General features: G+C 47.4%; 1 protein-coding gene across 1 annotated transcript in view; it reads left to right on the forward strand.

The window, feature by feature from the left end:
* Positions 1–7215: 7215 nt before the first annotated feature.
* Positions 7216–26795, forward strand: part of CASQ2 (calsequestrin 2) — a 33712-nt gene continuing 14132 nt past the window's right edge. Inside the window, exons 1-4 of the mRNA XM_048295467.1 lie at positions 7216–7779; positions 21776–21860; positions 23308–23408; positions 25612–25723. Coding sequence (XP_048151424.1) covers positions 7546–7779; positions 21776–21860; positions 23308–23408; positions 25612–25723 — 532 coding nt within the window. The 5' untranslated portion in view covers positions 7216–7545. The remainder of the gene's footprint in view (positions 7780–21775; positions 21861–23307; positions 23409–25611; positions 25724–26795) is intronic.

The following is a 26795-nucleotide window of genomic DNA, read 5'->3' on the forward strand; positions in this document are numbered from 1 at the left end:
CTTTGCCTAAAGGCCCTTGATTTCAAAATATAATAACTTGGAGGGAAAAGGGGTTATATCTGCCACTTCAAGGGGGGCCTCTGCCTTCCTTAGCAGACACCTGTCTTTCAAAACCGAGACAATACTGTGTAACTGTACCCCAGCTACATACCAATATCCATGCTGGGTTTGCTGCCAGTAGAGCTTTTTCACATAGAAGAATTCAAAAATTTTGCAAAATTTGCCTGGCACCAAAACAAAAAAGCGTGCCCCAAGCATGCATAATGGACTGCCTGGAAGATATCTGGACTGCCTGGAAACCTATTCCCCCCAGAAATGCAAGTGCCTGATGAACGAACTTTTTAGAGACTTAGGGCTGTCCCAGACAGTATAAAACCCAGTTAGAGGAGAAGAAGAAGGTAGAAATGGAGCAGAAATTCAAGAGCAGCAAATCCTCTCTGTCTCCTTACAAAATTAAGGAGTGCGCTAAGTTTGTCTGGCTCATCATTCAAAAGGAATGAGGTTCCTGGTGGCACAGTTAGCTCACCCCAGCGCTTCCTGGCCTGTCAGCTGTGCCCCAACAGGCGTCACTGTCCAGGCAGAGGAGGGGGAAGGTTTTGAAGGGCAGCACAAGAGGCCGGGAGCAAAGAAGAACCAAGCAGCCACTCCATTGAAACAGGTGTAAATCTGCTGGGAACAGCTCTGTCAGCAGCAGCAGGCGCCACGCCACTAAATTAAACACCCCTCCAATCATCAAGATGTTATTAAATATGCTGATGCTCTCATGGCTAGGAGAAACCTGAGGTGCAAGTGTCACCCCAGACCTGTCCACCCCAACTGGGTGTTCTCTGTGTGGGATCCTTCTTTTAGAGCCTGGTCCCACAGATCTGGGTGGAAGCAGTGCCAGTGGTTAATGTGTGCATGGGTGCGTGCAGACAGACACATGGACACATGCTCGGACATACCAATCATGACCAAGGCTGGGCAAGAGTCCAGTGATCCCATCTCCTCCAAGAAAAAGGCAGGAGACTGATGGAAATGGCCAGGCTGTATGTGCCCTAAGGTTTTCCAGAGGGGTATAAACTGTGTCAGATCCTTTGTTTTATTTCTTTTACTTTATTAATAATATTATTATGATATTATTTGTAATTGCTGAGGTCCCTGGGCCAGAGGTCAGTCTGCACCATTCACACCCCAGTTCTTGGGGCACCATCTTTGGGCCAAACTTTGACACTGGCTCACATATTGGCTGTGAGACGTGGGCTTGGCTGTGGGATTTCAGCACCTCTCACAGGAACATGCCTGGCCTGGTTTCTGAGCCAGCTCTCCTGAAAACATGGTCAGCAGCAGTTGCATCTCCTTCTCCAGCTCTCCATGATGCCAAAACCTTCAGGAGCCCAGACCTAGCCCAGGTTTCCTGCCTGCCTAAAGCACTAATCCCTATGAATCTGATGTCTAAGCACCTTGCAGCGCTATATCATCCCTGGACCCTGCTGGCACAGTTCACATGGAGAACTGAAGCATGGAAAGGTTTCTCCAGAGCCCTGTGGGAAGCCTGTGACTGTGGAAAATTTGAACATCCATCTCCTACCCACAGCCACTTCCTGTCCCTCATGAAGCACCTGCCCACACCTTTCCCCTCGAGGGGAGATTATGCCACTGTCTTGGGGACAACTGCTTTGACTCATCAGTTGTGATATCTCAGCAGAAGAAAGTGGCATAAAATAGGGCAGGGAGGCAGTGAAATGTGGTGGTTTTTCTGAAGTAGGGTGTGTTAGAGGTATCTGGGGAAAAAAAAAAGGCATCTCATCAGACAGGTTAAAATTGCTGTGCAGGGTGCCAGACCCCATTTTGCTCCCAGGTCCTGCAGAAGAGAAGGTGGGCAGGCAGCACTGTAGCCAGGGCTCTGTGTGGGTTGCTTTGTGCTGCGTGACTGGAATAGTTCTGAGTCACATCTGGAGGGCCCCAACTCATTGTGATTACCAGCAAAGCAGGGATTTTACTAACCAGCCTATGGCTGTAACATGCACAAAATTCTCCCATCCCAGTGCTACCTGCAGGAAGCCCCCCAGGGAGCCTCTCCACCCTTTCCAGAGTGGGTTGCATGTGGACAAGTACTATCCTGCTCCCACAGGCTGGCAGAGCTCCCAGCCCAGCTGGGAGGGGTAGGCAGGTCACTGCCTCTGTGCCCTGTTGCAAAGTATCTGCCACCTTTTCCAGTCCACCTGATGGGTCTCCCAACCACCACAACAGGTTGCCCTCATCAGATCTCTGCATGAGGCAGCAGACTTGTCGCCTTCCATAATTTCTCTTAATGCTTTTCATTTTCAATTAATTTCTTTCTCTCTCATTTCCATACATGCCAATGGGCCCATTTCCATTTGGCCACAGTGATGTCTTAGTTAAATTCCTTCTGTCTGTAAGGTATTATAAGGTAACTGTCACAATCCTCTGGGACAGTCCCAGTTTTGACCTTCTAAAGTACTTTTTGACACGTACAAGTCAAAGGTGCCAGACCAGGTCCCAAAGGCAGAGAAGTGCAATGATCCCCCTAAGGTGGCACAGAGCAACTTTGCTCCGGGTGACACAATGCCTAAAAAACACAAGAGTTTTTTTAAATGTCTATGTGACTGAGAATGAGTTAGGACACCGGGATTATCTTCTTGACTTTCCCTTTACAATTTCTATATAATCTCATAGAAGTGCTTTTGTCTGTCCTGTATTTGTTTTTCCTCATCAAAACCAGTGTCAGAAAACAGAAGGGTTTAGAGCATCTTCTTATCACTCAGCAGGTCTCAAGACACCTCAGTCAAAGTACTGTCAGGTACTCCAAAGATCTCTGGCAGTTTGTAACTGGCAAAAAAGGGAGGGAGCGCCAATGATAGAGCTTCTCTGCCTTGTACTTGCCTGCCATCACTGGCATGACTGCATTGGAATACAGGCAATATAAAGCACCATGAAGGACTTATCACCTGTCAGGACTGAAGGGAAGGAGAGAGAACTGGGATCTTTTACACTGCAGAGCTTTTCTCAGGATAATAGTGTTCCCCTTGGTCTCTTTAGGAAGGTTCAGTGTGTCTCTGAGGCTCCCACCCCGGTCATAGCACTACGCTGCAAGCTATTCCCCGCAGTGACCTTGCTCGGCTAGCTGGTGGCAAAAGGCATATTTTCTGAATACTACTATCTTGCAAAACATACAAGGTCTTAGAAGCTTGAAAAGAGATTAGCTAAAGCAGAACCCTAAATCCTGGAAAAAAGGCTCACTGAAACATTTGGATCAGCAGTGGCTGGGGACCTCTTTTACTGTGTGAGATAGAAAGGACAGTGAAGGTGAGAACAGCAGCATGGAGTGCAGCTGCAGGGGCCAGGAGGGAGGAACAGCAAGTGTATATCCCTAATTTATAATACAAGTAGGAAAAAAAATCAACAAGAAGGAGATTTTTATTTATCCTATGTCCCTCCCCCCCAGCATTTCTGCAAGCCTGATTTGAAGGGATGAGGCTGTACTGTTTTGTGCACTGTTACTGACTATCTATCCTCACAAAATTGGAAGAAACAAAGAAAAATCCTACTTCAATAAATGTCAGGGGTGGTTTTGCAACCTAAATCCCTGGAGCTAGGATTTTGCTTGATGGGTGAACCCAGAAAGCCTAGAGTAGTGAATAAACTACCAGCAAGTGTTTCCTCTTAATTATCTCTTTCTTTACCCTAAGTTTTGGGCCAATTCTGAAGGTTATTTGGAACAACATGGGCACCTGTCAGGGTAGACAGGCAGTGAGCCCTACCAGCTCATTTCTCAGAAAGCTTTCAGGGAAACATCTCTGGGATAGTTAGCTGGGGAAAAGCATTGTACTGCTTTCTTTACACAGGACTAAGAGATGCAGCAACAGAATGGATGAAGGAGTCAATGGTTAAGTAATCAGAGCTGGGAGGCTGAACCTTGCAGTCAGTTTATATCAGAGACTAACAGATGCCAGCTTTGCCAGGAAATGAGATATCTGAGCTGAAAGGCAAGTCTCAGGATTTAGTTCAGACCATATCCTTCCCTCGTGTGACACTGCCCACAGAAACACATGTGTTGAAACCACAGGAAGTTATATGGGATCAGGAAGACACTGGACTATGCAGGAAGATAGCACAAAGTATTTGCAGTTAACAGATGAGTGCAAAATCCGAAGTTTCACAGAGAAGTCTGTGAAATTTCTTTGCTCCCCTCATGCTTCACTCCCATGGGGAACTGCTGTTGGTCCTACCCCATGAAAGAGGATCTGACACACAGAGAAAACTTATGTCAGTGTCCTGCAGAAATGCACCTTCAGCAAAACTCAGGTTCCCCAAATGCATGGGGTCTACACATTGTACTTTTTTTGACAGTGAGCCTGGCCCAAAATTCCAAATTTAAAACATTATCTGAGAGTGGATGGACAAGCTTTGCAATTCCAAGGAGTTTTGCCTCTGAGCTTGAGATGGGCACATTTCAGTGTGCTGCTATTAGCACCAAGAGAGATGATGAAGAGAAAGGCACAGTACTTATGGCCTTTGTCGGGTTGTGGGAGCATCTGCTTCAGTCCCAGCTCTGCTATTCCCCGGGGGAAAAAACAAAGCTCTGCTCAGATTCAAGTATTTAACTGCTGTTCAGAACGTCCCAAAACACATGCATCCAGGACTTCAGATCTGTATTGGCAGGGCTGCAAGGAGAACATCTGCTTTGACTAAAGTTTGTTGGAATTAAGAATTTCAGGTGATTGAGGCAGTTGTTCCTACTTTGAGGAATTCACCCTTACTTCTGCCTTGGTGAATAGTGTCTTGAAGTTCATATAGATGCAGCTATAGCTAGAAGACCACAGAAAATGTCCACTAGATTTAGCCCTAGCAGCCCCACGAGGTTCTGAGTGGAGACACAAAGAGATGGACTCTCTAGTGACCATGACATCCAGTGTCAGTCTGCTGGAGGAATTCCCTTTGATGCAGAGGTGAAGCCTAACAATCACAAATATTTGCTACTCATGCCACAAGCAGATAAACAAGATTCATGTGGGGATAAAGAAGCAACAATTTTTGTGAATAAGAAGCATTTTTGTTCCTTTTTGGATAAAGAGGAGAAAATGAAAATTGGATTATATCTATTTTTAGGCAGATTAAAAAGTTATTCAGACTAGAGAAAAAGCACATCAAAAATAGCTTGAGCAATATCAAAGTGGAGCAATTGCTGAAGATCTACAAGAATAAAGGAGGTCAGGAGCCTCATAAGCCAATTTTTGAAGTAGCTGTGAACGTTTCATTTTCACACCCTGTCTAATGTGCGCCTGCTTTAAAACACATTGTGATGCCAGTGGAAGCCTGCTCCTGCACCCCACATCCATGGAGGTCCTTCAAAGGCAACCTACCCACCTAATGTATGCCTAGTCAACCCACAAGCTTGATTCTGTGTTTTACATCCTAAACGCTCAGCATAAACCTAACCAGCCCTTGCCACCCGCTGTGACACAAGTCTTCTGTCTCCCACTAAAAGCAATCAGACTTATTCAGACTTACCTCTCCCTCTAAAAATTACTGCCCTTGAAGGCTGCCTCTAAGAAGTGTATTTTGGAGGCTGTCTTGCTTTGGCTTTTACCCAGATTCCTCAGGCTTTGTCATTAGGACTTTAATTTGCCAGCAAATGTTGAACTTCTGAAAAGGCTTTGGGAATAAAACAGATTTGGAAACTATTGCCCAGAGGGTTTCAGTCAGTATGTTGTGGGCTGTTCAGGTTAGAAATGAAATCTGGCATAGAAGTGAAAGGATGTGTGCTCCTAAATCATCCAGGAGATGTGTTTAATCTGCCCAGGAAAGTGTTCTAGTCACCATTCCTGGGGGTATTTAAAAGATATGTAGATGTGATGCTTAGGGACATGGTTTAGTGGTGGACTTTGCTGTGTTTGGTTAATGACTGGACTCAAAGATCTTAGAGTCTTTTACAATCTAAATGATTCTATGACTCTGTAATTGCTAAGTAATGCTCACCTTTTGCCCCAAATATTGAAATAATCCCAGACATACAATTAAATGGGAACAACTGCATTAAGAAGGGACATTATCTCTTCCCCAGTGTGGGTGGAGCAAAGCTGTGATGGAGCAGCATGCAAGGAAAAGACCTGATAAGGCCACTTGTCTGCACATCATTTTGGCACAGGGAAGGGAGCCGTGCCCCCTGTCAAGCTCTTCTCTGCCAGCCCCTCAGCAGGCCTTTTCCAGTGGATCCATGCCAGCCCCGGGGCTGGCTTGTGGCCAGCTGGCCTGCCTCCACCTGCCTGTTGCTGCCAGTCATGGGTCAGAGGTGACTCCGTGGTCAGAGTAGGGGAAGAGCTGAGGGACTGTGCCTCTGAACTGCTCTCCCCCAGCAGTGCTGTGCAGGTGATACTGAGCTCCCCCAGAAGGAGGAACTGGGCACCATTCCTGGGACATGAAGGAGGAAGAATATGCAGGACAGCTTGCTGGGAAATGCAAGAGGGTTGTGTGGAAAACCTGCTCCAGTTCAACAGGCAGGTCCCAGAAAGGGAGGCTGGTGGTGATGGTGCCATCTGACCATCCTCCTGAGGAGAGCCCTGCCTCCTGCCCCAAGAGACTGGCTTGGGCACGTGCCTCCCACCCTTCAGCCCCTTTAGCATGATAAGGTTTAACCACTTGCTGGCAATGTATGGGGCTTGGGAACTGCTGTGAAAATGGGAGGCTGCAGCATAAGCTTCCCTCTGCTTTTGGATTACAGGTCCAAGGGCCAGCAATTCTCCTGCTGCCCCACAAGCAGAGAATGTGCTTCAGAAAGCACCTTGAATGTGAGCCACAAGCTCCAAATGGTGCTCCAGGCAGGAGAAGGAAGTCCCAGGAGTGTTCACCTCCTTTGCTGCGGAGGAAACAGGACTTTTTCCTCTAGTGGTGCAGATGAGGCTCTGAAACTGTTTAACCTGAGATCTGTTATCAAAAGCCTAATCACTGTGATGCCCAAAGGGATGTAAAGAGAGGTACCCTTATTATAAATTGCAGTAAATACCTTCTATTTTTGTCAATTCCTAGTAGGACAGTCTGTGCCTTGGTTCCCTGTACAAGTGAAGTCTGTCCCTTCACAAATTCTGCCTGTATATTCCCAGGACTGACATCTTCCACTCCCTCCCTCTTGCTCATTCCCTGTCTCTCAGATGATGCAGAGTGCCAGCAAGTCCCTCAATGGTGTCATATCTGTCCTTTTTATTCATTGCAGGGTTTATTTTTAGCCTGAAACAACTGCTTCCTAAAAATGGAGTTCCTAATGACACGGGAGCTGGACACAGCTATGTAAGGTATCCAGGGCTTGGCCTGACAGCTTCTCCTGTCTGTCTCTCTTTGTTGTGAGTACAGGACAGCAAAGTTTGCTGCTCCCCACCAGCCTTGCAGTGTTTGGGCTGAACAGTAGGAAAGTAGCAGAGAGAAACTTAGGGAAACTAAGAGAAACTTAGTTCAAACTTCACCTGGAGTCTTTAGTCTCCCTCTCTTCTCAAATCAAGAAAGAGGGGGACATTTACCCTCCCTTTGCTGCACTCCAACGGTGCCCCTATGAAGGCAATTTGCTGGATCCTGGCAGGTTTTTACCTGCTTTTCTGCTGCAAGGCAGAAGAGGGACTGAACTTCCCCACTTACGATGGGAAAGACCGAGTGATCGACCTGAACGAGAAGAATTACAAGCAGGCACTGAAGAAGTATGACATGCTCTGCCTGCTCTTCCATGAGCCTGTGAGCTCTGACAAGGCCTCCCAGAAGCAGTTCCAGATGACAGAGATGGTCCTAGAGGTAAGTGCCGCTGCATGTCCCAGTCGCAGTCAGTACCACAGCACTGCTCAGAGTCATGGACAGGAGCCACAAGACAGGAGAGTCAAATGGTCTCATGCAGGGGAGGTTAGGCATCCAAAAGTTTGTTTAATTGGATTTCAGTTAGCCCCTGCCTGAATTCTGCAAAGCCCGGGAAAAAGCCTCTTTTGTGCTCTTCTCAGTTTGCTGGGAATTAGTTTTTCTGGATTGTCTGTCAGAAACCCAGGCAATAGTGAGTAACCTTGCGAACCTCAGAAACATGAACTCAGCTCAGCTGAGCTTTCCGAAATCTCAGCACCTGAGTCCATAGCTTGAAATTTTTTGATCCTTTCTCATTCTGTGCAAGCCAGTATCCCACTTGTATTCTGGATTCAGTCCCATTTTTTATCCCACTAGGAGCAGTCAGCCAAGAAACCTTACCAAGCTGTGCAGCAAATGGGTGTCCTAGCTCCCCATCTCAAAAGCTCCCTGTTGGTGCAGCATTAAATCCCTTTTTGTTTTTCTGACACTTGGTTGCCTGTTTGGAATCAGTCTATAGCCGCTTGTTAATGCAACCATTCACTTCTGTGCTGGAAAAAGAGTGTTGTTAATTCTTTGATGAACAATTGATTCATTAATCCTCAGTAAAATAAATCATGGTAAAAGTGACAATGTAGATTCATACCACTCTTTCTTATAGTGTAGCTGTAATCTAGGGAATCATACAGCTGCAAGCTTGGATTGTTAAGTGCATGTTTCCTACTAGGGGCTTGCAAATATTCCCTCTTAACTAAAAGACATATTTGGAAAGAAAGTGAATTGAGAATTTCAGAAGAAACACTTCAGCTTTATTTATCAGATCCAGAGACAAAATGCATTGCACCCCTCAGAGTGTAGGAAATGTGAATAAGAAAATACGCTTGCTGAGGGCAAGGACCCAAAAAAGTCCAGTGTCAAGTTCAAGGTCTGCTGACCTCCTCAGTAAGCCTGAGGACTGCCAGAAAGAAAGATTCAAAAACTAACCAGATTTATTCACCTGTCAGGCAATGGTTACTTTCTGCAGGTGAGTGATCAAATAACATTTGACAAAGAAAAGAAAAAAGTAATGCTTGAACTCCAGCTGAAATGAGTATTGTTGGTAGTATAATCACATTGTTATTTAATAGGATAGCTATTTTGTGCTTGATAGGTGTCAAACAGTTACTAGACACATATTTATAGAAACCTGACAGAAGCATGTCCTATCCCTGGAAATGTTCAAGGCCACATTGAATGGAGTACTGGGCAAGCTAGAATAGTGGAAGGTGTACCTGTCCACAGCAGGGCTTGGAACTAGATTATCTTTAAGATCCTTTCCAACCCAGGCCATTCTATGTTTCCATGATTCTATGGTCTGATGTCTACCATGAGTTTGAGCCCCCATGACACCTTTACCCATGCTAACAGTGACCCATATCAAGGTTGCGACAGCTGCAATACAACCTGGCTTTAAGCTTTTATTTTCAGGATTGGGTTCAGCCGTGAATACATTAGCTTAGGGTTCTGGTGATTTATTTGGTTTCCAATTGCTCTCTGCTATGGACTTCTTATGTGACCTTGGGCAAGAGGATTAGACCTACAGCAGACTTTACATAATTGTAGTGCTCCAGTCCCCTAGTGCTCAGCTACCAGCTAACTGTGCCACACATCAACTGGCACTTGTGGCTTTGACCTCAAAATTTCCAAAGAACTTGCAGTGCTGATTCAGTGCATGTCTCACAGTTTCAGACCAGTCCCTACCCTGTACTGGGAACTGCAGCGCAGCAATCTGACAGCCCAAGCACAAGAGAAATCTGCAGACTGAGCCCTTCTTTGCTTCTGTCATCTGGAGGGAATCAGAAGGGGAGAGGGTCTCAGAAGTCGAGAGAAGATATATTCTGCATAGGACACAGCCTGGCATGGTGCTAGTGTTCCCAATTTCTGTGCTAACTCAGCCATGGGAGCACTCATGAAAGGAGTGGTCAAGCCAGGTTGTCCTTCTTGTGAGAGCATTCAACTCCCTCACCTCAAGCCATAATGTGTTGTGCCATAGGGGGTCACTCTTAATTCTCCCTGTCAGAGCTCATTCAGCTGCTGGACTTCACTGCATGTTCACCAGCACAGGGGCAAGGAAAGAAATGTCTGCAGTGGCTCCTTGGCTGAGATGTGGAGCTGTTCCCCTGTGGAATGAACTGCCTGGGATCAGTATTCCTGGAAGCAGTCAGCAGCTGAAACCAGCTCTCCTGTAATTTGAGCAAGTTTTAGAGTAGTGAGCTGCTCTGTAGGCACAGGAGCAGTGGCAGGGCTCTCCTTCCAGCCAAACCTGAGAAAAGTTCACTCAGGAAGGTTTTACATATCTAATTTCAGTAGAGGAATTAGGACTTTGAGTGCTGAAGGTCCTTTACACCTGAAATGAGGTATCTAAGAGGTAAATACTCCAGCCCTCACTATTCCCTGCCAGCTGTCTCGGGAGGCTCCCAGCATAGGGTGCTGCCTGTGATAAGATTGTCCTTTCTAGAGCGCCTCATGTTTTTCCATCTTACTGTACTGACAATTTTCCTGCTGTTTCACATTGAGACATGCTGTTTTCACAGCCTGGCAATACGTTGTGTCTTTAGCCCCCTTCCATATAATGTCATCAGTCTTCATCCTTAGGAATGATAGTGAGCCGCCATCCAACACACAGGCAGGTGTGAAGCAAAGAAAAGGTCTGAGCTGGTGGTTAAGGGTTGTTACATCAGATTGTCTCAGGGACATGTGTGGGTGGACACATGGGCTTAGTGAATCTAAAGTCCAGAAAACCCCCAAATAGTCCACCCTTTCTGCTTCTCTCACATGTACCTTATAAGAAATGTACAATTCCAAAGATCAAATACATGAAGAACTACCTTAGACACTAATAAAAAAGAGCAAGAGAGATGCACCATGGTTTCCTTGAAATATATAGCTCACCAGTAACAGGCTCTGACTGGGGCATCTCCCAGGAGTGAAGAGCATATAAGGCTCTCTCTTAACTGGGTCCTTTGGCATTCCATGGGGGTTGAGCTCATGTGGCAACATTTCCTTCTTTCAGGGCACTTCAGCCTTTTCCCTTCCAAGTCTCTGCTCTTCACAAAACTTGCAATAGCTTTATTATGTTTGAGACCATTGACTCTGGAAAATTTGATTGAAAAGGGCCAATAGCTAGAAAACTTAATAGGGAAGACAACTGGTAGACAGGGGAGAGAGAAGAGAATCACAAGGCTCTCATATACTTAGGAAACCAAACTGACAACCTGACAGCACATAAGTAAAGTTAAGCACTTATTTAAGGACTTTACCAAACTATAGCTAAGAACACAAGACTGAGAAGTGATGTGATATGATAGGAAAAATTTCCTTCTCAAGAAAAAAGACTATCATATAGGACTGACTGACACTGTTGAAAGCCGTGGGTGCACACCCACTATCACCAGAAAAGGGATGATGTCATCAAGCTGATATTGCATTTGGCATAGCACATGGGGTTTTCAGCTCCCTGTATCCAGGTGTACTGGATCAACAGATTCCCACGCGGCCCAGGGTCACTTTCCAGTTTAGAAGTGGAATGAAGGTGTTGATCATTATGAAGCAGTCCTATCAGCTCTTGCCACCCACACTGCAGGGTGCCACCTGGTGACAACAGAGTCCAGGGACAACTGAACCCCTCTGGGAGCAAAAGCAGCTTCTTTGGACCATCATTTGTTCATGACAACAGCTCCAAAGGCAGCAGTGCCAGCCCCTCAGGTTCAGATTGGAGAGTTGAGGGCTGTTGGGTTGGTCTGTCAGGAGAAATAGCTGAAGGAATGATTGGACATGCCTACTGCTTTCTGGCTAGGATGGAAAAGACTTGGGGAAGTTCTAAGTTCTTGTTGTTCTAAGACAACCCCGGGCAGAGGTATCATGAGCACAGGCTGTTTCGCAGCTCAGGTTAAAGGGTTCCTTTTCTTTGGGTACCTTTCTCCTATGACTCCACTCTGCACTGCTGGCCACTGGAAAGAACCTGCATCTTTTGTAGGGAAAAGCCTCCATACAGGGCAATGCAGAGTTTGATCCAGGCAGTCCCAGAGATAACAGTAGCCATTCCTACCCTTCGGTGATGTTGTCTTGGGGTGACTTTTTTCTCTGCCTCCACACACCAGGTTTTTGCTAAACCAGCACAGATGTTTACAAGAAATCTGCACACTCCATGAGGTGAGCACAGTGAAGAAGACGAAACAGCCAAGCAATCACAACAATTATTTAACAGCCAAGTCAAAGGAAAAGCTTCTTGTCCTAAATGGTCTCAGCTTTAATGAAGAAGGGTTAAGAGGTGAAAAGATCAAAGCAGTGAAGCTGAGAAATACCTGTTCTGCTTTTCTTCTCCTCTCTATCTCCCCTACCATATTTCACCCTGTCTCATACCATCACTTCTCAGACCTTCTCCCTTCTCATCTCTGAATCTCCTAAATAGGGAGTTTGGCCTTTCAGTGGGCCAGCCCCTGTCTCTACGAATCATGTAGCAAGAATAACTGAGCACTGGTGTTAGGGGCTTTCCTTTCACACTTGAGAAGTTCTCTCCAGCAGCTGAGGTGTTCTCACTATCATAGTAGGGTTCCTGCACTGTACTCTGGTATCCTCTTTCTGCTGAAACTCCCGGCTCCCCTGCTGTTCTTCCCTTGCCATCTGTGTGTACATGCAATATCCTTAGAAAAGAGAGGCTCATCAAGCCCAGATATTTTAGTCCCTTCAATGCAACAGTGCCCCTGGAGTGAAAAGTTCATGGAGAGCTGCCCTAGCACAAACCAGTCTGATAAGAGGTAAGAGAAGAGGGATGTGGTACTCTGCTCTCCAGATGAGGTCTAGGATCAGTCCAGCCTCTAGCAATAAATGGCAGAACAAAGTGAAACTCCTTGTTTGGCCAATTCTGTAACACATGGAAACACAGCCAGTATCGCCCTATAGTGTGAAAGGGAAAGATGGATTTTGAGTCCAGTAAAAGGCAAGGATTAAACTGTGTCTAAGCTCTACCTTCCAATTAATGTATTTCCAAGTGCTGAAACTACTGCAGCTTCCAGCTCAGGATGGAAAAAATAGTACAAGATCAGCTGGTTTGGTGGTCATTTCACCCATTTGGTCCTGAACTCTGTTGAGAGCAGATATTCCCATAAGAGTTCAGAGCCATGAAATACATAGCAAAAAGTTTCTCTCTGTGTCTAAAACAACACAGAATAAAGTTTTACCAGTTTACGTCTGTATAGTTTATCCCAAAAATGCATAGGAACCGGGAGACGAGACTCCATCCCCATCTCTAGGTATATAAATAGAAAATACTTTAAAACTATAAAAAATCAGTAAAAATAGAAATATAAACCCAAGCCCTTTCTTTAAGCACCCTTTTCTGTTTGTTTCACAAACTCAGATTTCAGACTTTTTTTTTGAAAATGGCCATGTTTATGGGACAGTGCCTCAACACAATTTAGCGTCGAGGTATGAGTATAAATACGGATATACAAGATATGTTCAGTAAGTGTCACAGGAACTCTCAGTTCCCTGGGTCCCTACAGAACAAGTGCTCAAGGTGAGAGATGAGGGACACCTGTCAGGATGTGCGGAAGCTTACAGTGCAAGAGCCTTGTACATACCTGTAGTAAAAGAGGTGTTTTGGCTTCTATGGCTACTAAAGTAGTAGTTTCCACTGCAGATAAGTTAATGTAAAAAATAAGAAAGGGAGGAAGGAAAAGAAAAGTAAAAAGTGTGCACTGATTACTTTCCTTTGAGGCCATGTAAGTAGATCTCAACTCATCAACAGCCAGCAGAGTACTGATTTTTAGCAGTAGCACCCAGGGGGATTTCACTCACTGATATGCCAGTCACAAAAACAAGTTACAGAAAGCTCCCTGTTTCACAGATGGGCACATTGACATCTAGGGACAATTATGTGACTTGATCTTTCTGTATAAGAGGGGCAAAAATAATTTCCAAGGCTGAATTACCTGTTATTGCCATGTTTCTTTGAAGTCCCTCTGTCAGTTCCTGGTGGTGACTTTGGACTGGCTGCATGAGCAGCATCTGTCATAAGACCCCACTTCCACTGCCATAACTGTGCTTTGAAAGGCACGTTTCTCATCTGCTAAATTATGATTGGGGAGAGGATTGTACTGACATGAGTTCTTTGAGCAGAAACCAGCTGTAATCCCAGGATCTAAAGAATATAAATGTCACCTGGAGACACGGCAGACCCCTGTGAGCTTGGCCTTGCTTTGCTGATGGAGTACAAGGCCAAGTCTGCTCAGGTCTTGTGGCCTTTCTTCACCCTGAAGTGTGGAGCTCTTATCACAGTCCATTTGTAGGTGGCTACAACTTCTGTAGGTGCCATAGAATCAAAGAATCATTTAGACTGGAAAACACCTCTAACCTCATTGAGTCCAACCATTAACCCAGCACAGCCCACCACTAAACCATATCTTGCCACATCTACATGTCTTTTAAATACTTCACTGGGATGGTGACTCCACCACTTCCCAGAGCAGCCATCCCAGGGCTTGAGCACCCTTTCAAGGAAGGAATTTTCCCTAATAGCCAATCTAAACTTCCCCTTGTGCAATTTGACGCCATTTCTATGCAAGACCTTGAGCTGCATGGAGACTCTGAGTCGCTCCTCCCTTCAGAAATGCAATTGAAGAAAAATGTTGAAAAGTCCATCCTCTTTGGTTTGGCCATTCTGCTATGCTAGTCAGGTTCCCCTAAAAGTGCCAGCAAGGGTTCCCAGTGCCTTCGTGCTGGGCTGTTTCTCAGGAGGCAGGGTCTCGCTCTTGTATAATGACGTGCCTTTCATAGAAAAGCAGAACAGTTTAGATTTGAAGGGACCTTAGAGATCACCTAGTTCCAGCCCTCCTGCCATGGGCAGGGACACTTTCCACTAGACCAGGTGTGACTTCCCCTTAAGGGTGGGCCATCACACCAGGCTGCTCAAAGGCCCCTTTCCCAGGGGCATCCACATTTCCTCCGGGCAACCTGTTACAGTGTCTCACCAGTCTCACAATGGAGAATTTTTTCTTGCCCTTATCCTGAGTGGAGGGCCCAAGAAGGGCTATGTTGAGCTCACACCCACCTACTCAGTGGACACGTGCAGTGTTTGTAATTACCATTTTATGTTCTCTGCCTCGGACCCTGACATTTCTCAGGAGCTGACCACAGGCTGGGGCAGCTGTTGCTCTGTGAGGCAGACTGGATATGGGTGTCCATGCCATGCTCGCCCACCCTGACCTTACTCCAGAGCCTGGTCTGCCACTGCCTTTCATCTAAAACCAAACTAATCAAAACCCATGACTGCCCTTCCTTCGTGCCTGAGCTTCATTTGTGGGAAGATTGGAAAGGGGATATGGTAATTCTTTTTAAACACCCGGGAGGGAGAAGAGCTATTTAAGCGCAAAGCCTGAGGACAAATGGGCTATGAATAAAACAAGTCTGGAACTACAAAGTCCCTAATCACCAGAGGAGGAAGAGGAGAACAGTCCAATGAGTTTTAAATGGACACTGACCGCTTTGTGACAGAGATTGAATGACACGATTCTGAGTCTGATGACCAAAGATGTACTTTTGCAGCCTCTGTCCCTAAATAACAGGCAACCAGGCATGAAATCCAAGGCCTAGAAAAGAAGTGACTTAGCAAGGTCCAAGTTCTCCTTTCTTTTTTTTCTCCTTTGTGCATTGGGATTTACCTACATACCAAGGAAATAGAGCGAGCAGTGACCAAGAACTCAATTCCCAGGCAGTTGCTCCTCCCCTCCCCAGCACCCTGGAGGGTCAGCGCTCCCTCCTGAGCAGTGCTGATGGTGCTCATTCCTGCGTGCTCTCTGACACAGCTCCGGTGAAGGCCAGCTGCTGTACATGATATGTTCTTTTTCTGGGAACCCTGCCCTGGCAGCAGACACTGCCGTCAGCTAGCAGACCTCTGACACCTCGAACCCTGTGCGAGGAGGGCTGTGTATATTTAAAAGTTTCCTCAGTTCTTGTTTCTCTCTGCTCACTCCTTGGGGAAAAGGTCTTTCTTGTCTCAAGGACCACTCTGTTCCCCCAGGGCCCTGTCTCACTGATCCTTCTTGTGGATGTAAGATGGGAGCTCCCAGCTCTCGCCTGCAGCATCCTGGATTCTCTGGGATTTCAGAGGTGCTGGCTTACACCCACTTGGTCAGAAACTGGAGAAATCTGGCTTGTTCCTGAGAGCCAGAGGCACTGGATTGAATGGGCATGTTTAGGTGGATGGGATTAATACCAAGCATGCCTCCCTCCTCCAGCACCCACTGTAGGCACACAGCTTTCTGCCCTGCGTGGGCTTCACAGCAACATCCAGCCTTCAGTTTCAAAACAGCCTTTCTGAGGCCAGAAGGACAACCAGGCAACAACACCCTCACCTTTGTCAAGGACAGCCCCCAAACTACACCATCAGTCTCTGTTTTGGAAAGGGCAGCTTAGTGGGGTGGCCCCTTGCCCAGTCCCAGACCCCTGGGGCAGAACACACACACCCACACACCCACACAAAAGTTCCTGTCTGCCCTTGACGTGCAAGCTGCACAGCTGAGTTGTCAAAACATCTGTGACGTAGTGCCAGTGGGGACCGGCTGGGAGCAGTGGCAGGTGGCCCCTGCACCCATGGGTGCTTGGTGGCATGGGCACCAGCCTTGGTTAGCTCATGGCTGGGGAGGCTGTGCTTTGGCTTGCAGCTCACTAAAGTTAGGGATGCCAGGAGCAGATAAAAATACAGCCCTAACTATGTGAAACCTTTAGGGAGGCAGCCAAAGAGCACGCTGCCGTATGTCTGACCCCTCTGAGCGGCTGCGCAACAATTAAAGCTCCAGGGCAGCATTTTTGTAGCATTACCTGTGAAAGCCAGCTCTGAGGGAGTGACCTTTGGGTGTTCCATATTTGGGGACTTGCCTTTAGTCCAAGGAGCAGTGATCCCTAGGAGGGGAGGTTCAGCCTCTCCAAGCAGCTCAGGGGGTGGAAAAGTGTGGTAAGGTGGGACCAGCATATTCTCCTTCAGTCCCCCCTGCCAGCAGAGTGACTTTTCTAGTGGCAGCTGCTCAGCAGGCTTCTGGCCCTGCTCTTTGATCACCACAGTGCTTCAGGACAGCCTGAATTATGGAAGAACCTAAGACATTACTAGTGCAAGGGGTGCTAGTGGGGACAGCACAGCATTAGGAAAGAGAAATAACACTCTCTGTTCTCCAAGAAACTGCCCAATGTCTCAAACAGAGAAGCCAGCTATAGCGTGTAGATGGGAGTCCTGCATAAGGATTCACAACTTCTGGGGGAATACACTAAACACTTGCCATCTCCTCCTGCTGTTCCTGAAAATAAAAACTTAACATTTTGGGATATAAAACCATCATCATTTCATCAACCAGGTTCTGACCATCAGCATCAACTGCAGCATTAAAGAGAGTAGGAGCCAAGCAGCAGAGAAATGTCGATTCCTTGAGGGATGTTTCCTCATCACCTCCTGTTGCTCTTCCCCCTGCATTGCTGGAGTTTTGTTCTCCCTCCACTGCTAATTAGCAAAACAGAAGGCTCACCATGGTTAAGAGAAGTTTACTCATGATGGCTTTCAGGGACACCCAACTTCCCCCAGCCCCCTTCCTCCCAGCCTGAGCAGCTGGGGAAGATGAGCCTTACTGTCTCTGTGGGAGCTCTGGGCAGGTGCTAAGAGAAGTGGGAAGAAAATCCAGGCCAGAATGCCACAATGTCACTTTGCAATGAAAACTGACCATGCTGAGACAGCCACCCCTCCCTGCCCCATTTTTAACCCCCTCCAGGGATTTTGTCTGCCATTTAGCAGCAAAACTGACACCAAATGCAAGGTTTGGCGCAATCAGTCCTGTCTGCATCTGGAATAGGAGCACAGTCAGGCAGACAGTGACATTTCTGCAGCTGTATAACCTAGGATTTCAGAATGACCCTATGGTACTCCTTCAGTCTCCCAAAACTTCCCTGCATCACACCTAGGCTCAGATAGGCATAGTTGGTGTGAATCTGAGATATTGGGCAGGGAGTTGTGCCTTTCCAAGTCCATTATTCTGAGTGCCCGTAACTGCTGATGCCATCCAGGAGGAGAGGGTTCTTGCATACTTGGTGGTACTCAAGCTTCACTTTGGGCTGGACCTCTCACACATCCCAGAGGGCCATTCACCCCCTCACACTTACCCAAATTCAAGTATGGTTATTACCTGAGGGATATGGGAGAAAGTAGGAGTGCTGCTGAACTCACACCTCCTTTTCCCAGTGCTGAACAGGACACAGCTTGGGATCTTATGGGTAGAAAGTATGCATTGCAAAGACTTCGTGCACATGAGAATAAGGTTGCAAAATGTGCATGGGACGTGAACTTACAAGCTACTGGGCTCTTTGCTCATGCTCTCAGCCAACTCTGCCTGCCCAAAGCTCCTGCTCTACCTCAGGGACTACATGATCTGTTAGGTCCAGTTCTTCCAGGGCAGTTTCTACCCTCCATGTCCCCGTGCAGCTGTTGAAGCTAAATTATATGCTGTTGAGATAGAGGCTGACACAAAGGCAAGGCTAGCCAAGACTTGGAGCAATATGAATTTAAAGGCAGGAGGAGGAGGAGGGGCTGTGCTCTTAGATTACAGATGCCTCTGTCCCAAGGTCCTGAGCCAAGAGGATTGTCAAGATTAGAAACATTATCTGCATTCAAATCCCACTAGCATTATGGAATCAGAAAATACTGTAAGGGGATATATAAATGCTTGATGCTGTAATGAGTAGGGGGCAATTAGCCAGACTGCTGTCCCTCTGGCATACTCCATATTTTGCTGCCTTTTGGGGTTCATATACAGGTATGGGAATATATCATCACCTATGCACAGGTTAGACTCACCTGCTGCAGTGGAAGGCAGGGAAAGCAAGGCCAGGAGCAACGCCCAGCCCCCACATAGCTTGCACTTGCAAAAGCCACCATAAACACCCTGCAAAGTCTCCTGCCTCCAGGCTCTGCACAGTGGGAAGGGCTCCCAAAAGTCTCATATTGCACAAAGAGTTCCCTGTTGTGAGACCCTGCTCTGGGGATGAACACAGGCTGTACTCCTCATTGTCTCATTGGCATGAAGGTCCCAGCAGAGGAGGCAGGCTGCCCACTGAGCTCTCAGCTCTGTCCCCTCAGGCATGCTCACACACCATCCACAAGTACTCTCCTATATGCCCAAACTGTTGCACATCTCTGGGGATGAGCCTCTTCAGAGGAACACCTCCAAACATTCATACCTACCACACATGCACCTCCAGGAGACAGTCTTGCTAGACACAGTCACATAAGCCCTGCCACACAAACAGGCACACCTCCGGCATTACTGAGACCATTGTTTGACTACTGAGCACTCCCAGTCTCACATGAAGAGGCTTTCATCACATCACCCACGTTTTCTTGACACATTTACTCTTTCCCAGCAAGCTTCCATGCTCACAGCTACACAGCTGCACCGACACCCCTCCAAAGAGTTACCTTGTGTGTGCTGCATGCTGACATACATGACTCCTGATCAATGCCTCCTCTCTTGCCAATCCCTGCTCACATCCAACCACTTGTCTGTAGCAGGTGTTGCAGCTTTTCTGCATTTTTCTGGCCTTCAAACACAAACAAGAAACCCTAACCATCTCCCGAGTGCAAGAGTCAAGAACTAGTGGGCTTAAGCTGTCCTGACTTTGGCACATGGCTGACATAACTGTAAGTAACTAAATCACGTATGGACTGGACTGGACATGACTGAACAAGTCTTCTTCCCTTGGGCTTTCTGTGTCTTCCTCTGGTCACAGAGCAGCCAGAGTCTCAAGCAATGACTCTGAGGAACCTCTTGCTGGTGTACCCAACCACCAACAAGCAGGGATGTGCTGACAACGTCCCAGAAAGCTGATGATCCTACAGGCTCCATCCTTTTGTCCAGTCAGGGCATATCCCCATAATGTGAAAGAGAAAATCACTTCTCTTACCACCAGTCACTTGCAGATGTCTAGAGAGTTCGCAAGAGGTGTCCATCTCTTATTGCAATATGGAGTACCAGCTGCTCTCAGGCACTCTAAGGTGGCCTGAGCCAGCAGATGGGATGCCAAACCAAACCAGTGCCTTATTGGCCTTACTAATGGATGTGCAAACACAAACCAGTGCTCTGCCCCTTTCAGGCAGTGTCCATTGTAAGCTCAAGCCCTGAACAGGCAGCCTTACCTTCACTTCAAAGCACTGGCAAAGAGCAAGGAAAGAGCACTGAGACACCTGTTTCCTGTGTAACACAAGCACCCCTTTTGCCTCCCGCGGTGGCAGTTACCCCTAAAGAAAACAGGGCAGGGGGCTGCAGGGGGGTCAAGGCTGCAGCAGTGCTCTGGTGGTCGGCGGAGTCTTTTTCCTCCTGGAGGGCTTTGGAACAGGCCTGAGGATGTGCAATTGGTGGAAGGGAGAAACCAGCTTCATTCTCCATCTCTCCTCCTTGCGCAAGCAAGGTCCCTGAGCCCTGATCGCCAGGGTGCCTGCCACCATCCCCCAGAATTTTGGGGACAGGCTGTGGGCTGACAGCACAGGAAGCTGGCTGGCCCCATGACGCCCCGCTGCACAGGCAAGGTGGCTGCCCCACCACTTTTGCTCCCCAGTGCTATAATCACTGCTCACTCTCACAGAGGCCTGGCACAGGCGGAAGCTATTTATAGCAGGGGAGCCAAGGGGCCACGTGGCCACAGTGGCAGTGCTGTTGGGTGACATTCAAACTGGCTTTGAGTCTGGGGGAGGGAGCCAAAATGAGCTGGGGCTGGGGGGGAGGGGGTGGGTGGAGAGCTTCCTCATAAATCAGCCCACCATCTCTCTGGCCGTGGCTTTTCTTCTGCTCCCCTCCAGCCTCTCCCTGCCAAGCACTGACAGCTGTGCCCTAATAGGGACATTCCTGCTCCAGAAGCTCCTGACCCCTCATCTCCATCATCCCCCACCATCCGGCAGGGCTGGGAGGAGGAACAGCAAGAAGACCATCAGCATCAGAGGCATTTGTGGAGCAGGAAGGGAGAAGGAGCAGGAGGCTCTTACAGCTGCTTGGTGGTTCTCAGAGCATCATTACTGCCTTGTAGGGTCTCTAGCATGCTTGTGATGGGGCTGTCAGTCATCCAGTGCATAAGTGGATCCATTTACCAGGGTCACTGCATCTCTAGGAGCCAATTTGGAAATCACAGGGTCTCACCCGGGGTCGCTCCCACCACGGGGCCCATGCAGAGCGTCTCTCCTTTCCTCACATATCTATTTTCACAAAACAGGCAGGAACTCGATATCTTCAAGAGGCCCTTTCATCAAAGATGGTGGGAACAGGGTGCAGTGGTTTTGCAAAGCTGTGAGAAGGTGAACATGAGCATGGCTGGGCTTAGATGCATTTCTTTAGTAAAAACAGGGGACCAGGGTCTGGGGGCTTAATGAAGCCTGGACAGGAGGCATGACTTCAAGCATTTCATAGGAAAAGGAGACATGGTGCTGCAGTGTCCTGCACCCACTGCTGCCTGGCACCATGCATTTCCAGAGTTAAAATGTCCATGGTGCCCACATGTCACACTGCGTTGCAGGAAGCCACTGAGACTCCACAGAGGAAACACGTTTTGCTCTGTGTTGGTGGCACAGGACTTTCTTCCAGAAATACCCGCTGCTTTGGTGTCCCCAGTTCCATCAGGAGTCCTCTCCCAAAGCCAGTGTCAAGCAGCAGTGAACAGCAGATGGTAGTGCCAGCAGGTTCCCTGCTGCAACACAATGGGAACAAACCCAACCCTTGTGACCTCTGGGTTATCTCAGCAGAGAGGCAGCATGTGACACATCCCACCCTTTGCTGTTGTTCAAAAGCAGAATATGGGTCACTTGTGTCTGTCATGCCACGTTAGCAGGGCATGATGCCCTTTAGCTACCCTGCGGTGTTAACGCCACTAATGTTGGGCTCTCTGCTTCTTCCCACAGCTGGCAGCTCAGGTCCTGGAGCCCAGGAGCATTGGCTTTGGGATGGTGGACTCCAAGAAGGATGCCAAGCTTGCCAAAAAGTTAGGTGAGTCCCAGGCCTGATATCTCTGGAACAGCTTGAAGAGACTGTGGGAGTGATGTCCAACAGGCAGGCCCATAGAGGACAGCCAAATCCTTGTTACGAAGATGGGGAGGATGATGGTGGCACTTGCACACTGACCCACCTGCCCCCCCCAACACAGGCAGCATCAAGTGGAGGGGTGGGGGTGAGAATGAGAGAGATGAGCCACGACCATTCCAGAAAAAAGGTCGGTCTGCCAAAACAAAACAAAACAAATAAAGTAAAAAAGAAAGGCAATTTGTGCTGTAATGATGGCAGGGTGTAAGTTCACAGCTTTCTGTGCCGAAACAGTAAATAGGTGTCATTGAGTAACTTCATGCTCTTCCTACACAGAGACAGGACCAACACAGCAGTGCAGAACCAGAACACACAGGGAAATCACACAGTCCCCCAAATGTCACCAGCCCCTGTCAACAAATGGGGCAGACACAGCCTTGCAATGGTTTGGCAGTTCGGTGCCAGTCATTCTGGTTTTTTCCCCAGAGCAAAAGAGGGAATCTGCTCTAAAGGTGGGATGCTGCTGCATTGTCACCCCTGGACACAGCTGCCTTCCAGGGGCTGGCAGTGCCTTCAATTTTAGCCCACAAATTAATACAGAAATACTGTGTCACATCATTAACGCAACAGTACACAAATATACCACTAAACCTAAGGTTTGAGCATAGTGGACTGTAATTTTCTTCCCTAAATTAGAGGCTGTGAGTGGTAATGGGAGCTAAACTAAAGACAAGAGCTTCTCTCCAAGAAGAATCAAACTACCAATCTCCTTGGCCTGCGGTACCCTGCCATCCTGCATTGCAGGAGGCCAGTGCTGTTGATTTTGGAGCCTCCAACGAGGTTCTGTGGCACTCAGCCCTCAGTCCAGTGATATAGCATTGAAATCTGTCACCCTGTGGTCTGTGGCATCTCTATCATTACTTCCTAACCCTTTTGCCAAGGCCAGCTAAGCCTCAGACAGTTTGAAGCTCACTTTCAGGTCACTGGTGATGTTCACATAGTTCAGCCTTCTCTGGACAGTGAGCACAACCTGAATCAAAATCCATTTTCCATATAGTGATAGGTTGTTAAAATCTGAGCTGTCAGTTAGAGCCCAGTATTTACTGCAAGATAGACAGCCAAGCTAGAACAAGTTCCTGGTGCAGAATTTTTCCAGCTGAGACCAGACTGTGACCTGAATGAAAAGTTCAGCATTTGGGAAGAAGCGAGCACCAGTTCTGGCTGAAGTCTGTCTCCTGTGTCATGAAACATCAGTCAGGGGATTGTCCAGCTTGTTTCTAATTAGACCAACACAGCAAACTGGCAATTGCATTTTCCCAGGAGGAATTGCTGGGATAACAAGCAAGACACTCTGCACTAAACATTCTTTTTACAACATGTTAACCACGTATTGTTTCCTCTCTTCTTCTTTCAGGCTTGTTTGAAGAGGGAAGTCTCTATGTCTTTAAGGACGAGCGGTTGATTGAATTTGATGGGGAACTGTCCGCAGATGTTTTGGTGGAATTCCTCTTGGATGTAAGCATGGATAAGCTTGGAGCTAGATAAAACCTCTCAGAGAAGACCTTGCAAATAGTTAGTTTTTAAAAAAAACAAGTGTATCTTTGTTTGAAATTTCATCTCTGTTTGCTATTCACTGGTAGAGATGGCATTTGACATCTTCCCCAATACTTGCCTGACCATGAGTTCCCAGGAAAGGTGGTACCCTTATATGCCACTAGCCATTTTATATCTTAGAGACAACCTGCCCTCTTTCCTATTTATGGAGTATTTGAATGGAAATCAGCAACAATCCAGATAACTGACTGCTGTTCACGCACCTCAGTTAGCAAGCCCATGTGCAAACACTTTGCCATTTTCAAATTATTTCACACTTTTTCTTTCTTTTTTTTCAAAGGAGCTATTTTCAAAAAAAGAATATCCAAGAAGTAGGATTGTCATAGAGCAACTAAAAAGAGCTCAGTGCATTGAAAAAGGTTTATGTTGCAAACTATTTGCCCATTTCTAGACACAAGGAACACAAGATCTCTTCAGCAAACTTCCCAAATTGCACTGCCATGAGTGAGAGGAGATAAAGGCCCTAAACCTAAATGGTCTTGGGTCATTTCATGCATGGGCACAATGATGTACTCCCCTTTGTGCCTAAATGCAAAAGAGATGCTGAATCCCACATCTACATGTTGCACTTCTCTTTATTTATATTTTATTCCTAGGAGAGGCAACAGACCTAAACCATGGTCTTTTCTTTATAATGAAAATATTTTGCAGTGGCTTGGCTTTCCTTTGAAGTGAGGATCTCTTTGTAAGAGGCTGTGCAGTAATGCAGATAAGGGAGGTAAGGTGAGCAGTGGAGCAGGCAGGGTTTGTTTCCCAGGGTGGCAGGTTGCCTACACGGTCACCTGTGGTGCAGGACTGCTGGTAAGGAGAGACATGGCCAGGGAAGAAAAACTGATCCCCAGAACCTCAGATCTCCTATGACAATGTCTGTGGCTGAGTGCATTGGGTATTGTGACCAAAACACATGCAAGTGGCTTCAGGGACAGAAATGGGCATCTGCGCCACAGACAGGGCAGAGCTTTGTCATGACCCTGCAGCAGTGGGATCCCAGGTTTCCATGGCCCAGGCCACTATGGCAGCAGGAAACTGCACATGCTGCTGCGGGCACAGCGGGGACACAGCAGAGGCACAGCCTCACACCAGAGCTGTAAGGGACTTCATGAGGTTTTGCTTGCTATGCCATGTAGTGTGGCACTGAAAAAGCATGTTCTGTAAAAAAAAGAAAGACAGCAAGGGTTTCTGGGTTTATGTTTTCCACTCAGGAAGGAAAATACCTGGAAAAGCAAGGAAATAAAACCAGAAACATCTGTGAGGTCGGCAGCCTGATCTGAAAAGTAAAAGAAACACAGAAGTTCTCTACTCCTCTGTAGGCAGTGGCTTGCCTGCTTTTTTTTCTTCTAGTGAAAACACACTTGATTTATACCACAATTGCAGGGCAAAATAATCAGACTGAACCTTTTCACCAGCAGTGACTAGTTAGGAAAAGAGAAATAAGGTTTGGATCAGTGACAGTTTAAAGTGCCAGATAGGTCTTCCATCTTCCTCATTAACACTGTGATGTGTATATGACCAAAGAATAGGTTTAAACTATTTTGTATAGGAGGAGGATCAGCCAGGAAAATTCGCATCCAGACTTTCTACTGTTCCAAACCTCTGTTTGGCCACCCTCTAGCATGCTGGTTTTAATGTTTTTCAAAAGCAAGATCTTTGCAATGACCTCTTCCAGCAAATGACACTTGAAAAAAAGTATATATATATATATACACACACACACACACATCTATCATTCACAGGAGTTCACAATGCTCATACCACCTCCTTTCAACTGTTCTTCTTACTTCTTGGCCTCCTTGAAGCCAGCTGCAATTGGTACCCCTTATCCCTCATCACAGTAGGTCCTTCAGCATCCATTTGGGTTACCCAGTCCTCTATCACCTCCCTCTCGATGCTTCCACCTCTGCAATGAACCTACTAATGTCTCCCTTTGAAGGTGACCTGCTTCTCTCGGCTCCTCACATTAAGGCAGAGAGCAATAAGTAGGGTTTCCAACAGCAGAGAAATTGGGTGACCTCTTTCTCCCTGCTTAGGCTGCTTGTGACACACCCTGCCAGGCATAGGTTGGTGCTGCAAATCACTGCGTTACCACATGCATTTGTCATGGCAGTTGCTAGAAGACCCCGTGGAGGTCATAAACAGCAAGCTGGAGCTTCAGGCCTTTGACCAGATCGACGACGAAATTAAACTCATTGGCTACTTCAAGGGAGAAGACTCAGAACGTAAGATAAATGTGTTCCTCATGGGGCTTGGAGCCTGCCTGGGAGCTCTGGGGGCCAGGCATTGGTTGTTCTGCATGAACATGAAGGGTGTTGTGGTATATGGCAGCCTGTGACAGAGTGAGAATTGCTGGAGGATGAGTGGGTTTGCAGGCAAGTTTCTGCTGGTGTAATGCATGAGCATTCCTACACTGACAGCGGTGACCCTTCTGCAAGGTGTCTGCTGGTAAGAGAAGAGGGCCATAATCCAGGGGCTCCTGTAGTAAAGGGAGTTTACCTCACCCAAAAATCAGCCGAGGTTACAGTTACACTGAGAGAGCAACTAACAGGAGCAAAGCACCCCTTCTTGTGAGCAATGAGCCCAAAGGATCAAAGTAGGAGGGAGGAAAGGGGGGAGGGGAAGGGAAAGGGGGACACGCTATTAAATACTAACTTGGCAAACTATACAGCAGCAGTAAGCAGGACCCTTTGGGGCACCCTGGCAGAGGCACTGACCTGCTCTTGCTCACCCCCAAGACCAGAAAGAGGCTGGTCCCATGCCCTGAGGGATGTGCAGCTCAGGGACCATTCTGGGCAAACCCAACTTTCACAAGCCTAGAGAAATCCTCACCTGAGAATTTCCCTGTCAAGCCCTGCAGTCTCCTCTGCCAGCCCCAAGTGCTCTCCCTGCTGTCGGGGCAATGCTGGCAGTGTGCACCCCACCCTGGCATGTCCTGCCTTTAGCAGAAAGACAGGTATTCCTACCTGAACAAGCAACATATCACCAGGTCTGCTGCAATGCAACAGCCCACCCACCTCTCTCTTCAGCTTTCTCAAACTGGGCTGCAGGGCAGCTTGGGCAGGGCTGTGACCCTAAGACTGTTCAGTAATAACTACTAGGAAGAAAGGTGGGAAATGTCTGTTGTAAAATCTCCTGCCAGGCTGAAAGCATCCTTCCTGAACCCAGCATGAGGACCTGATAGTAGTTACAGTAAAAACCTACCTGGTTCCTGCCCCATCCTCCTGCAGCAGGAGAAGCATGCCTAATCACACTTGGTGACTGTTTAGGGAATGGCAGCAATCCTTAATGCTGGAG

This window comes from Corvus hawaiiensis, chromosome 2 (genome assembly GCF_020740725.1).
Source record: "Corvus hawaiiensis isolate bCorHaw1 chromosome 2, bCorHaw1.pri.cur, whole genome shotgun sequence".
Classification (NCBI taxonomy): domain Eukaryota; kingdom Metazoa; phylum Chordata; class Aves; order Passeriformes; family Corvidae; genus Corvus; species Corvus hawaiiensis.